At 40.3% G+C, this 13,227-nt stretch overlaps 1 protein-coding gene across 2 annotated transcripts in view; it reads right to left on the reverse strand.

The window, feature by feature from the left end:
* Positions 1-1,602: 1,602 nt before the first annotated feature.
* Positions 1,603-13,227, reverse strand: part of PLCL2 (phospholipase C like 2) — a 235,879-nt gene continuing 224,254 nt past the window's right edge. For both annotated transcript variants that reach the window (XM_043966908.1, XM_043966910.1), the window contains exon 7: positions 1,603-2,614. In XM_043966908.1, coding sequence (XP_043822843.1) covers positions 2,432-2,614 — 183 coding nt within the window. In that variant the 3' untranslated portion in view covers positions 1,603-2,431. The remainder of the gene's footprint in view (positions 2,615-13,227) is intronic.

The raw sequence follows: 13,227 nt of genomic DNA on the forward strand, positions 1-13,227 counted from the left end.
CCCTACTTTCCCTATTAAGGTGGAGGTTATTGTCATTTTCACAGTCCCTCAGGCTCACAATCTAGGAGCCATCTTGGATTCCTCACTATTTCTTACCTTTTCAACATCTCTTGTATCTGCCCTTCCCTTCTCTTACACTGCCTTGTCTCTGGTGCAGGCCCTCATCACCTTACACCTGGATTATTTGAATAGCTGCTGGTAGGTCTGCTTTCTACAAGGTTCTCCCCACTCTGACCCATCCTCCAGTCAACCCTCCAAAGTGATCTTCCTCAAGTACACATATGACCACGTCACTCCCCCCTACTTAATAAACTCCAGTGGTTCCTACTGATTCTAGGAGCATGTACAAAATCCTCTGCTTGGCATTCAAAGCCCTTTAGAACCTGCCTCTCCTACCTTTCTAGTCTTTTTACCTCTTACTCTCTGACATGTGCTCTTTGGTTCAGTGACACCAGCCTCCTGGCTGTTCCATGAACAAGACATTCCCTCTCCTCATTCCAGGTATTTTTTTCTGGCTGTGCCCCATGCCTGGGACATTCTCCTTCTTCTCTGACTACTGCCCTCCCTGGCTTCCTTTACATCTCCACTAAAATCCCATCTTTATTGGAAGCCTTTCTCAACCCCTTTTAATAATTTCCTACTTATCCTGTATATAGCTTATAGTTTATTTGTTGTCTTTCCTATGGGATTGTAAGCTCCTTGAGAGTAAGGGCTTTTTTGCCTCTTCTATCCCTAGAGCTTAGTGTAGTGCCTGGCACATAGTAGATACTTAATACATTTTTATTGATTGCAAGTCACATAACTTCACTGAGGCTCAGGCAACTCTCTAGGGCCCCTCACCTAAGTCACCAGCAGACTGTGATACCAGGAATCTCCTCTGTGTACTGATGTATTCCCTCATTGCCCTTCAATATTAGCTGCATTCACATCTCTAACAGATAACCAGAAATGTTGATCTTCCCTTCCTTCTTAGGTGATTAAGAGCCTAACCCAATCCTCTGATCTCCTTCTGCCTTTTTGCACTGGGCTATGGGATCCTGGGCTGACTAGTCCATCAGAAGCATTGAGCCAAGGGCTGAAGGTTGGACATTAACCAATTCCCATGAACTAAAGCCATCAGCAATCTTATAATAAAAAATGAAGCCAATCCAACCCTTCCTCTAGCAATCCATGGCTGACCAACCTCTTGGCTGAGGTATGATCTATTCTTAAAAGCAGTAGGATAGGGGCAGCTAGGTAGCACAGTGGATAGAGCACCAGCCCTGGATTCAGGAGGACCTGAGTTCAAATCTGGCCTCAGACACTTGACACTTACTAGCTGTGTGACCCTGGGCAAATCACTTAACCCCAATTGCCTCACACACACACAAAAAAGCAGTAGGGTAGGGGCAGCTAGGTGGCACAATGGATATAACACCAGCCCTAGAGTCAGGAGGACCTGAATTCAAATCTGGCCTCAGACACCTACTATGTGACCCTGGACAAGTCACTTAATCCTAATTGCCTCCAAAAAAAAAAAAACCCACATAGTAGACTAGCTGGAGAGCTGGCCTCAGAGCCTAGGAAGATCTGCATTCAAGTTCTGTTGGTGGGACCGTCTCAGTATTCTATAAACAACTCTCTTCAAAAGTCAATCATTTTTTTATAACTAGAAAATAAATAAAAAAGTTAAATTTTAGTTAAAATTTTTTACTGGTATGGGAGAAATATCATAAAACTTTTTTTAATGTGAACACATCACTTCACACAATGAAAAACTATTTACAATGTGTTGCTTGCAGTTTGGTCGCTTGTACATTCGATAGACAAGTTTGCAGAAACGCTCCGGCAGAAATCACACGCATCTTGAGATGGAGGCCTGAGGATGGATCGCTTGTCTTCCTTGTACCCCATGGGGTCTCCCAGAGTGCCCTGAGGCTTCAGCGAGCACTGTCCAATTACATTCTCCTTTTTAATTATGGCTCAGCAAGCATACCCCCCCCCAAATCGTTTGTCACCCTAATACCTCAGATCAGCAGAAAATCACACATCCAGAAAAATGTGTCGGCTCTTCCCCCCCCCCCCACCCCTAACACCATTTGTCAAGCCACCCCAACTGTAATTGCTTTTGTTCAAGAAAAACGAGTTTGTTTCTCAATGGAACTATGATGAATGATCTGTTCTTTGCACTGTTACTGAATTATGACATCTGTTACACAAATATAGCATATTTTGGCCAGTAACATAATTTCTTTTGAAACAATTTATTCGCCTTCACACGCAGAATTGCTACGTACATTCACAGTTGTACTAGACTGTAATGAGCTATTCCAGTTGTGCTTTAAAATCCCAAATAGAATTTTCATTAGTGAGTGCAAAGCCAGTGTCTGTCCCGTGTGCCTACAGTTGGTCCTAGAGTTATAAACTCCATAACGACTAGGCAAGAGCTCCATCATTCTCCATTTTCATCGTTGGCTTTTTCGGGGATAACCTCCAGGCTTCTCCTCGTCTTGGGGACTGAATCCGCGTTTTCAGTGCCTGGTTTATTCAGTCCACAGGAGACAGCAGCATAATGGATTTGTTTCAGATTCTCCAATGTCTCATTTTTTGCATACTTCAGAAGATCAGCTTGCCCCTGGAAGAACAAATTCAAAGATATTAGTTATGGGCATTTCTGTAACAGTCGCCTGGAAAGAGGGCAGCTTGTTCATTGTAACAAAAATATTTTGAGGTAGGGAGATACCATATTTCTTTCTCCTTGGCATTACATCCCAATGGTTGGATTGACTTCCAGAAAATAGGAGTCTGTTGGGGTTTTTTTTTTCTCCCAAACTGTTTTCAATAGCATTTCTGAAGGAGTCTGGGAAATGAAGATGTAATGTCTGGGAAGAAAACTCTCCCCATGTACATCATTCCTTGACCTTTCACACTCTTACTTTTCCTTCTTGTGTTATTTCTCATCCTCCCCCCACACCCCCACTTTTCTTTCTTTTAAAATTTACTTTTTGAAGCCAGTATTGGCTTTCCCACAAAGGTTAAGGGCGGTTACTCATCATTTTGTGCCCTGGGAAAGATTTCATAACCAAATATTTATGCCTTTTATGACCCAATGGGACAGTAAGGCTCCCTGAGGACACGGCTTAGCTAGGATGGAGGGATTTCAGGCCTTGAAATCACTTTGCTCATCTCAAAGATTCACTGAAATGCAGAAATGCCAACTTTTGGTGTGGGGATGATGGTGGCAAATGTGTTCAGTGAATTGTGAGAAAATGAAATTAGAGAATGGGACTACTGGGTCAAACTAAGCTGTAGAACTTGTGTCGATTTATACTTTAATATAGGGTTCTAAAAATATTCTGACAATTTTATTTCAATGTAATTGGCTTCTTTTGTAATCCTATATATTTTATTTTATATATTTTGAAACAGAACACTCAGAAGGGGCCTGCCTATAGTATGTTTTACTAGATTCCCAAAGGAGTCCATGATGAAAACAGAAGGTTGACACTCCCTGCTTTAATGTATCTGTCATCTCACCAGTGCTGACACTCATTCTACTGGTAATAATACAATAATAATAAAAACAATCGATGTTTAACACTTTAAGGTTTGCAAAGCACTTTACTAAATACATTATCTCATTTGATCTTCAACACAACGCTCTGAAGTTGGTGCTATAATTATGTCCTTTTTACAGGTGAGGAAACTGAGTCTCAGAAGTTAAATGACTTGCCTGTGAAGGATTCAAACCCACATATTCCTTACTCTTCTCTTCATTTCTTCATTTATTTATTTTTCGCGGGGGCAATGAGGGTAAGTGACTTGCCCCAGGGTCACACAGCTAGTAAGTGTCAAGTGTCTGAGGCCAGATTTGAACTTAGGTCCTCCTGAATCCAGGGCCAGTGCTTTATCCACTGCATCAACTAGCTGCCCCCTTATTCCTTACTCTTAAGTCCAATATGCTTACCCACCATGACAAGCTGCCTATCAGGGATACAACCTATCTACATCTTCTCAGCCTCTAAGATACTTGTCCATGTGCTTTCACATATTCTTTCTCTAGGATGTTCCCAAATGGGCTGGAAACTCTAATTCTTTTGAAAGACAAACAAACAAAAACTCAGGTCCCCCATCTCTCCCTTGCTAGAAGGACAGGGGGCTATTCACAGGTCCCATCACACTATTGATCAGGACAGGAGGTTTGACGTGCTCCTTTTCCAACCCCTTTTTAGAAAATCTAATGGCTCCCCACTAGTGGGAGTTCACCATAGTGGTGCTGACCTTACTGTAGACATTCAAATCTGCACAGGACTCCTGAGCTCTAGCATTTGGCCTGTCTCTGCCTCCCTGGGAGCAGGGATGTAGGTGTGTGTTATTACACCCAGTTTTTCCAGCTCTCTTAATGTTTCATGGATACTGGTAGAAGGCTGGGACTGCCCATCAGTTATGCCTCACTCTCACCACATTCCTGGTCTCCCTCCCTCTATTGTCATATATGTCCTACATGATGTTTATTTCCAGTTTCTACTTATAGTCACCAACTTAGGCTCTTTGTAGTTACTATTTATATTCATTAATGCACATTAGCCAGTAAATGGTCATATTAGTGAATGGAAAATCTGAGATGTTGGGCTGACTTCCCTCATGGAACCATAATTTCTGTTTCCTCTTTGTTCTTTTCCTCCCTTCCTTTCTACTCACTCTATCCCTCTTGCCTCAATCACTTCAATCTTTGTCTCACTTACCTCTTCTGTTGGCTATATTACCCTTCCTTCCTTCCTGTTCTTTGAGTCTCTTCCCTTTCCTTTTCCTTTCCTGGGACAACCCCTCCCTTTTCCCTTCAAACTTTGTGGTTTATCCCTAAATTTGATTCCTGTAAGAGTGAAAGATTCAGGGGCAGCTAGGTGGCACAGTGGATAGAGCACCGGCCCTGGAGTCAGGAGGACCTGAGTTCAAATCCGGCCTCAGACACTTAACACTTACTAGCTGTGTGACCCTGGGCAAGTCACTTAACCCCAATTGCCTCACTAAAAAAAAAAAAAGAGTGAAAGATTCTTTCCATGGGAGCTGCTTTGGGTGGTCCTTTCCCATGTAAAGTCCTTCTGTAGACCAAATCATAGGACCAGCTGCAAAGGATAGGGACAGGTAATGATTACATAATTATTGGTTTCCCCTCCCTGGGAGCCAGCTGCAGGAGAATTGAGTTTTAGCTCCTGGGGGGACAAATTGCAGTACCATTTTAAGCTGCTGGGAGAGTTGAATGCACACAGTGGTAAGCTATTTCCCACTTGCCATTTCTGATTTTCCTGCCATATACAGAGTCCTTTAATTAGTGACTAAAAAAAGACCTCGTTCTCTGGCTTCGTTTGATTGGATACTGCTTTTCTTTTATTCATTTTCTTTTTTTTTATTTTGCTATTCATTGAACATGTTAATTTAAAAACTTGATTCACATCTTAAAACCAATATAAAAAATCTAAAAATTTCATTGAATGGATGTTGATTTGGGGACAGTTTTTAAATTTTTCCCCCAACGTGAATAATACAACAAATGCATTTTTAATATCTAAAAAACCCAGGTCTTTGCTCAACATAATTTGTTATTTCTAACTAGTGACAAAATCAATTAAGTTCAAGGTAAGGTATGAACAGTATGATTCCATGATGATCACTTCTCTCCTCTCGCAGCTTCTGGCCTGATTCTTACTAGGAATGCAGGGCTGGTTCATTATTAGGAAAGCTATAAGCTTAATTAACTATATTAATAAGAAAATGAACAAAAAATGATATGATCATATAAATAGATGCAGAAAAGGCTTATTTTAAGAAATGTAACACCATTTTTGTTTACCCCCCCACCCCAAACTCCCATTAGAAAGTATAGGAATAAAAGCACCTGTCCTTAAAATGACAAATACATATCACTAGAACAAGAGCTACCATTTATTTCATGTAAGGGGACATAAACTGGAATCCTCCCCCCAACCCCCCCAAAAAGAAAATCAGGGCAAAACCATGATACCACTGTCACCACTTCTATTTGTCACAGTACTGGAAATGTTGGCTGTTGCAATAAGAGAAGAAATACAAATTCAGAGAATAACAATGGGTCAAGAAGTAACAAAGGGGCAGCTATAGATGGCGCAGTGGATAAGGCACCGGCCCTGGATTCAGGAGGACCTGAGTTCAAATCCAGCTTCAGACACTTAACACTTACAAGCTGTGTGACCCTGGGCAAGTCACTTAACTCCAACTGCCTCACCAAGAAAGAAACAAACAAACAAAAAAGAAGTAACAAAACTATCAGTTTTTCTAGATAATAATAATAATAGCTAGCACTATCTATATGTTAATTTATTCATTTAGATTTGATCGGATGATATGATGGTCTACTTAAGAACCAAAAAAGTCAACTAAAAAGTAAATGGAAGGGGGCAGCTAGGTGGCGCAGTGGATAAAGCACTGGCCCTGGATTCAGGAGTACCTGAGTTCAAATCTGGCCTTAGACACTTGACACTTGCTAGCTGTGTGACCCTGGGCAAGTCACTTAACCCCCATTGCCCTGCAAAAACAAACAAACAAACAAACAAAACAAACAAACAAACAAACAAAAAGTAAATGGAAACGGGGCAGCTAAGTGGCACAGTGGATAGAGCATTGGCCCTGGATTCAGGAATACCTGAGCTCAAATCCGGCCTCAGACACTTAACACTTACTAGCTGTGTGACCCTGGGCAAGTCACTTAACCCCAATTGCCTCACTTAAAAAAAATGGAAACAATAACTTCAGCAAATTTGAAAGATATGAAGGAATTCTACACAAATCATCAGCACTTCTATATAATACCAGTAAAACCCAGTAGGAATAGAAATTTCACTTTAAATAACTCCAGAATGTATAAAATGCTTGTGAGTCTACCTGCAAAGATCCACGAGAGCTAAATAAATACAACTACAAAACACTATTTAAAAAAAAAATAAAGACAGACCTAAATAATTGGGAAAATATTATTTGCTCATGGGTAGGAAGAGTCAAGATAATAAAATGACAATACTGATTCAATTATTTACTTATTCAATGGCATGCTAATCAAACTACCAGAGGACTACTTTGTAGAACTAAAAAAAAACAAACCAAAATTCATAAGGAGGCAAAAAGGTCAAGAACCTCAAAGGAAATAATGACAAGTGGTAATAAAGGGGGTGGGGAGTTGCATCAGATTTCAAACTCTTCTGCAAAGCAGTAATTCTCAAAACAGTTTGGTATGGGTTAAAACATAGAGAGATTGATCAATAAAACAGATTAGATACACAATAAGAAGAAGCAAATATATCTAGTCCCTAAGTATTTGGAAAATGTAAAGACCTCAGCAACTGGAGTAAAGACTCACTATTTGACAAAAATGGCTAGGAAAATTGGACAGCGGCACGGAAAAAACTAGATATAGGCTAACACCTCACACCTTATGTCAAGATAAACCCCAAATGGATATGTGACCTAGATATAAAAGGTCATCTGTCTGAACAAGTTAGAGAAACATGGAAAAAATGATCTACCAGCTCTATGGAAGGAAGAATAGTTTGTGACTAAAAAAGAAAAACGAATCACATAAGATAAAGTAGATAATTTTGGTTACATAAACTTAAAAAGGTTTTGCACATTCAATACTTATAGCAATTCTTTTTGTGGTAGCACAAAGTGGGACACTAAGAGGATGGCTGTGGGGGAGGATTGATTGATTAGGTTATTGTACGTGAATGTCAGTCAGTCGGGAAGGTGATGGAGTGCTATAAGAAATGAGGAAACATGATTTCAGTCATGGAAGGACTTGTATGAACTGCTGCAGAATGAAGAGATCAGAAATATAACATCAATATTACAAAAAATGATCAATTTTGAAAGCTTTTATAAACTGGTGAGAAATGAAATAATGACAACCAGGAGAACAATTTGTACAGTAACCAAAACACTACAATGACAAATGAATTTGAAAGCAAACTGTGATTGATACAAGGACCACGCATGAGCCAAGAAGACCAAAGATAAAACATGTTATTCCCCTCCTAACAGAGAAATGATGTGTTTAGGGAATGAAATAAGACATATATATATATATATATATATATATATATATATATATATATATATATATATATAAAAATAAATCATTTTATTTTTTCCTGTTACACGTAAAGATAGTTCTCAACTTTTGTTTATACAAGCTGTCCAATTTCAGATTTTTCTCCCTCCCTCCCCCCTCCCCTAGACAGCAGGTAATATGATATAGGTTTTATATATATATATACACACACACACACATAATAACAAACATATTTCTGCATTAGTCCACATATATATTTTTTAATATAGTTTGACCATACATATCTGTTTCCAGGAACTTTTTTTTTTCTCTTATCTCTCTCTCTTTTTTTAATGGTATCAAAGGGAGAGAAAAAAGCTTTCTTGTTAATTAAAAAAATAGAAAAGTGGGGGCAGCTAGGTAGCGCAGTAGATAGAGCACTGGCCCTGGAGTCAGGAGGACCTGAGTTCAAAACTGGCCTCAGACACTTAACACTTACTAGCTGTGTGACTCTGGGCAAGTCACTTAACCCTCATTGCCCCACAAAAAAAAAAAAAAAAAGAAAAAAAAGAAAAGTGAAGAGACATATACATTTGGAACACAGCATGCACTTTCAGATGAGGTCATTGTGTTTGTTTTGCTCAATTGTTTTATTCTGTTACAAGTGCTCTTTCTGGGAGTAGGGGATAATCTGTAAGTGTGACGTTAAAAAAAGTCCAAAAAACTGTAAAAAATAAAAATAACTCCCTAATTAATTGCTTAATTGATATCAGAGAGCTGGTAAAGAGTTGATTTTGGAGAGCATGTCTTACTGGGGCTCATGAACAGTACTAAAACACCCTGGCTTCTGGGGGTTTCCCCTAAAAATCTGAGAGGAAAAGGACTCAGTGCCCCTGTTGTGCCTCAGGCTGCATTGGGGAAAGTAGCCCTGGAAAGTAGTCACTTCACTTACACATATATGCTATCTCCCTATACAAAGTTTAAGCTCCTTGAGGGTAAGGAATGCTTCTCTTCCATTTGTAACCATAGTACAGTGCCTGGCATATAGTAGGTACTTAATAAAGACAATACTTCTTGATTAATTGCTTGACTAATTGGAAGGCACCTTTAGAACATTTTTGGTGAGGCAATTGGGGTTCAGTGACTTGCCCAGGGTCACACAGCTAGTAAGTATCAAGTATCTGAGGCTGGATTTGAACTCAGGTCCTCCAGGGCTGGTGTTTTATCCACTGTGCCACTTAGCTGCCCTTTGCAGTTGATAACGAAAGGAGAGTGTGAGGGAGGACAAATGAGAGGCTTAATCCTTGAAGGCATCAAATTCAAATGAAATTGTTGTTGTTTTTAAACAGAAACAGGTTCAGTTTCAAACATTATGACTATGAGAGATAAGTCAAAATGGGAGACTTGAATCCTATCTGTGATGTGCCTCTTGTAATGTTGATGTTTGAGATCAACAGGAACATTATGGAAATTAAGCTGAGATGAGACACAAAATCTACAGTACCAGGGTGAGTGTGCTGGAGTCAGAAACTGATAATATTCAATAACATTCTCACCAAAATGACACCGAAAAGGGCATTTACTGAATATGCATGAGCTGGGAGTAAGCAGAACGAGAAAAGAACGAAACAGTATTTGAAAACAATAATAACAACAAATGGCTAGAAAGGTTTTAACTTCATCAGAAGTCTTGGAATATAATGCACTGGGAATAAAGGTTGTTTATCTTGCATTAAGAAAGGAATGATCTCCTGCTTGTTCCACTCACTGAAAGTCCAGACAAGTTAAAATGAGATTCTTCTTGGAATATAATGCACTGGGAATAAAGGTTGTTTATCTTGCATTAAGAAAGGAATGATCTCCTGCTTGTTCCACTCACTGAAAGTCCAGACAAGTTAAAATGAGATTCTTCCAGCCCCTTCCAATGAAATTGCCATCGATTGAACATCAGCATTGGAAATGGTGGTCAGCTGTAAGTATGACCCAATATTGCTAAAACTGCTTCTTTGAACAGACTTTGCAAAATGATAAAAAGTATTTTAATGGGATGATATCCCTTTAAGACCCAGTATCTAAATTCCCTATTTTGTCATTTACACCTTATACTTTTTTTTCCCCATTGTCTCTTGGCTAGATCTTGCAGAAAGAATACTGATTCATGAGTTCAGGTTGAAAATGTTCTTATAACAGTGTGGTAAAATGGAAAAGAACACTGGATTTGGAATCAGAAGGCTTGATTCAAATCTCACCTTCACCACTTACTGGCTATGTGACCTTGGGGAAGTCACTTCCCTTCTCTGGACCTCAATTTCTTTATCTGTAAAATGGAGTGGTTGGACGCAATGATCTCTAAAGTCATTTCCAGCTCTAAATGTATGCTTCTATGACCTGCTTAATATTGAGTTTCCCAAGCTTTAATAGGCCTTTGGGGCAATCTGTTTGGGGACTATGCCCCACGTTAGGTCCATGAGGCAGCTAAGTAGTTCAATGAATAGAAGACTAGATCTGGAATCAAGAGAACCCGAGTTCAAATCCCCTACGCCCCAAACTTACTAGCTGTGTGACCCTGGGCAAGTCACTTTACCTCTTTGCCTCAGTTTCCTTATCTATAAAATGGGGCTAATAATAGCCCCTACCTCCCAGGATTGTTTGCCCTTTGTTTGTCATAGAATATCAAATAATATTTGTACAGGGCTTCGCAACCCTTATGGCATTCTGTCAATGAGGTCGATAATTCTATAATGGTGACACTAACATTTATAATCTGCTCTGTTGTTTTGCAAAGCACTTTGCTCACAACAATCTAGCAATAGTTCAAGTATTGGTAGGCCCATTTCACAAGTGAGGAAGCTAAGAGGTCATTCATTGGTCTTTTGTTCTGAAGTAAGCCATATTAACAGTGAGACCAAAGGAGCCTTTAGGTCAGCAAAGTCATGTTTCTATAGTTATTGAGCAAGGAGGATGCTCCTTAAAACACCACCACCACCATCATCATTATTATTCCCATTTTACAGATACGGAAACTGAGGCAGACAGAGATGAAGCGACTTCCTGGGGGTCACATAGCTAGTAAGGGTCTGAGGTCACATTTGAACTCAGGTCTTCCTGATTTGAGCTCCATATGGCTTTTTATTTTACTACATATATCCAGGACCACACCAGGTATTTCGCAGGGTGTGAACCTGCCTAGCTCAAAAATGATTCTAGAAGAAGTATATGCATTATGCATTTGGCCTACTGTCTGACGTGCATAATTGCAAGTCTCTTTTTGTACTGGCTGCTTTAGTTCATTCGATTCAACTCAATAAGCATTTATCACATGTTTGCAAAGTGCTAGACATTTTTTGTTTGTTTGTTTTTTTTGCAGGGCAATAAGGGTTAAGTGACTTGCCCAGGGTCACACAGCTAGTAAGTGTCAAGTGTTTGAGGCTGGATTTGAACTCAGGTCCTCCTGAATCCAGGGCTGGTGCTTTATCCCCTGTGCCACCTAGCTGCCCCCAAGTGCTAGATATTTTACTAGCTACTGAGGATACTAATACAAAAATGAGACCTTTCCTGACCTCAGGAAGCTTATATTCTACTGAAGGGGACACAACATGAGTACAGATAAATATATATGGTAATTTAAGTCAGGGCTACTTTCTCCTTTAGATTTGTGCTTAAGGGTTTCTTGTGGCAGTGTTTTGCAGTGTTTTCATTCTTAGAAACTTTCTAACTGTGTCCTGTTTGGACCTTTATAAGTGATGGGATCCAAGGATTCTCCTGCATTTGGTCTCTATTCAGGGAGCTATGCAATGAACTTGGGGACAAATCATGAGGGCTCTGATTCTGACTTATAGAAGATATTTAGCAAAGCTAACCCCAATCGGCTCCCAACGGGTCCAGTGAGGCAGCAGCATATTGAAAATGACATCATGAACTGCCATCTTGTATTTCAGGGCCCACGAGGAGCAATTTTAAGACCCCCAAGAAGATAACTGCAGCTTGTGTGCCAACAACTGTGGCTCATGAGGATGAAGAGGGAGAGAATTTCTAAAAAGTATTCAATATGACCTTCCAAAGTAAATCACACAAATGTTAATGGTTATTGACCTCAAGACAAAAGTGGGAAGAGAAGAGGATCGATCAAGCAATCAACAAGGACTTTTTAAGTGATTATTGGGTGCATGCTTCTTTGCTAAGCTCTGGAGAATTTTTAAAAAGCAGGCCAGTAGTGAATAGAGAGGAATAATATATAAGAAGACTAGAAAGATGGAAAGGAGCCAGGTTATAAAGAGCTTTACACACCAAAGAGGGGAGTTTCTAGTTGATCCTAGGAGTAATAGGGAGCCAAAGAAGTTTACTGAGCAAGGGTATAACATGGCTAAATCTGTACTTTAGGAAACAGAGGGGAAAGGGAAAAGAGAGAAGAAAAAAGGAGAAAGTGAGAGATGGGGAGGGAGGGTAGGAGAGGGGGAAAGAGACAGAGAGAAGGAGACAAAGACACAGAGAGAGAGAGAGAGAGGCAGACACACACACACACACACACACACACACACACACACACACACACACACAGAAAAACAATAAAGGCCCAAAGTCAGATAGGAGATGAGAGAGTTAAATAGAATGGCCAGTGTCAAGAGGACAACAGCCTGGAATTCTATTCCTCCCTCCCTCCTGCCTCCTTCCTTTATCCTCCTGAGGATGGCCACAATATTTTGCAGCCCCTTCCTCCTTCCCCAGCCACAGCTCCCGGTCTGCTCCAGTTCCCTAGAGTTCTGCCCTAATTCTTCTCCTCTGGGGTAGAAACCCCAGGAGAGCAGAATGGGGCTGGAGAAGCCTTCTACTTAATTCTGCTTTATCTAATCACCTTCTGGCTAATCCCTCGGAGGCCTCCCAGAAACCAACGGGCTCAGCTCAATTCCCCTTTATTCAATCACTTTATTCAATCACTTTTCCCCACTAGAACTAATTCCACTAAGGTCTCTCTCTGTTCCTCAGGCCCCAAAATGGCTTGGCCTAGAGGGGTGGCAGTAGAGCACCAAGGTGGAAGAGAGGACTTGACCCCAGGCCCCTACTTGAATTGGCTTCCTGAGATAACTTCAAGTCTATCCTACTCTAGACCTTCACCCTTAGGGCTGGAGTGCTGCCACTAAAATGGCTCTAGTTTATTTCTTCTTTCTTAG

The sequence above is a fragment of the Dromiciops gliroides genome, chromosome 5, assembly GCF_019393635.1.
Source record: "Dromiciops gliroides isolate mDroGli1 chromosome 5, mDroGli1.pri, whole genome shotgun sequence".
Classification (NCBI taxonomy): domain Eukaryota; kingdom Metazoa; phylum Chordata; class Mammalia; order Microbiotheria; family Microbiotheriidae; genus Dromiciops; species Dromiciops gliroides.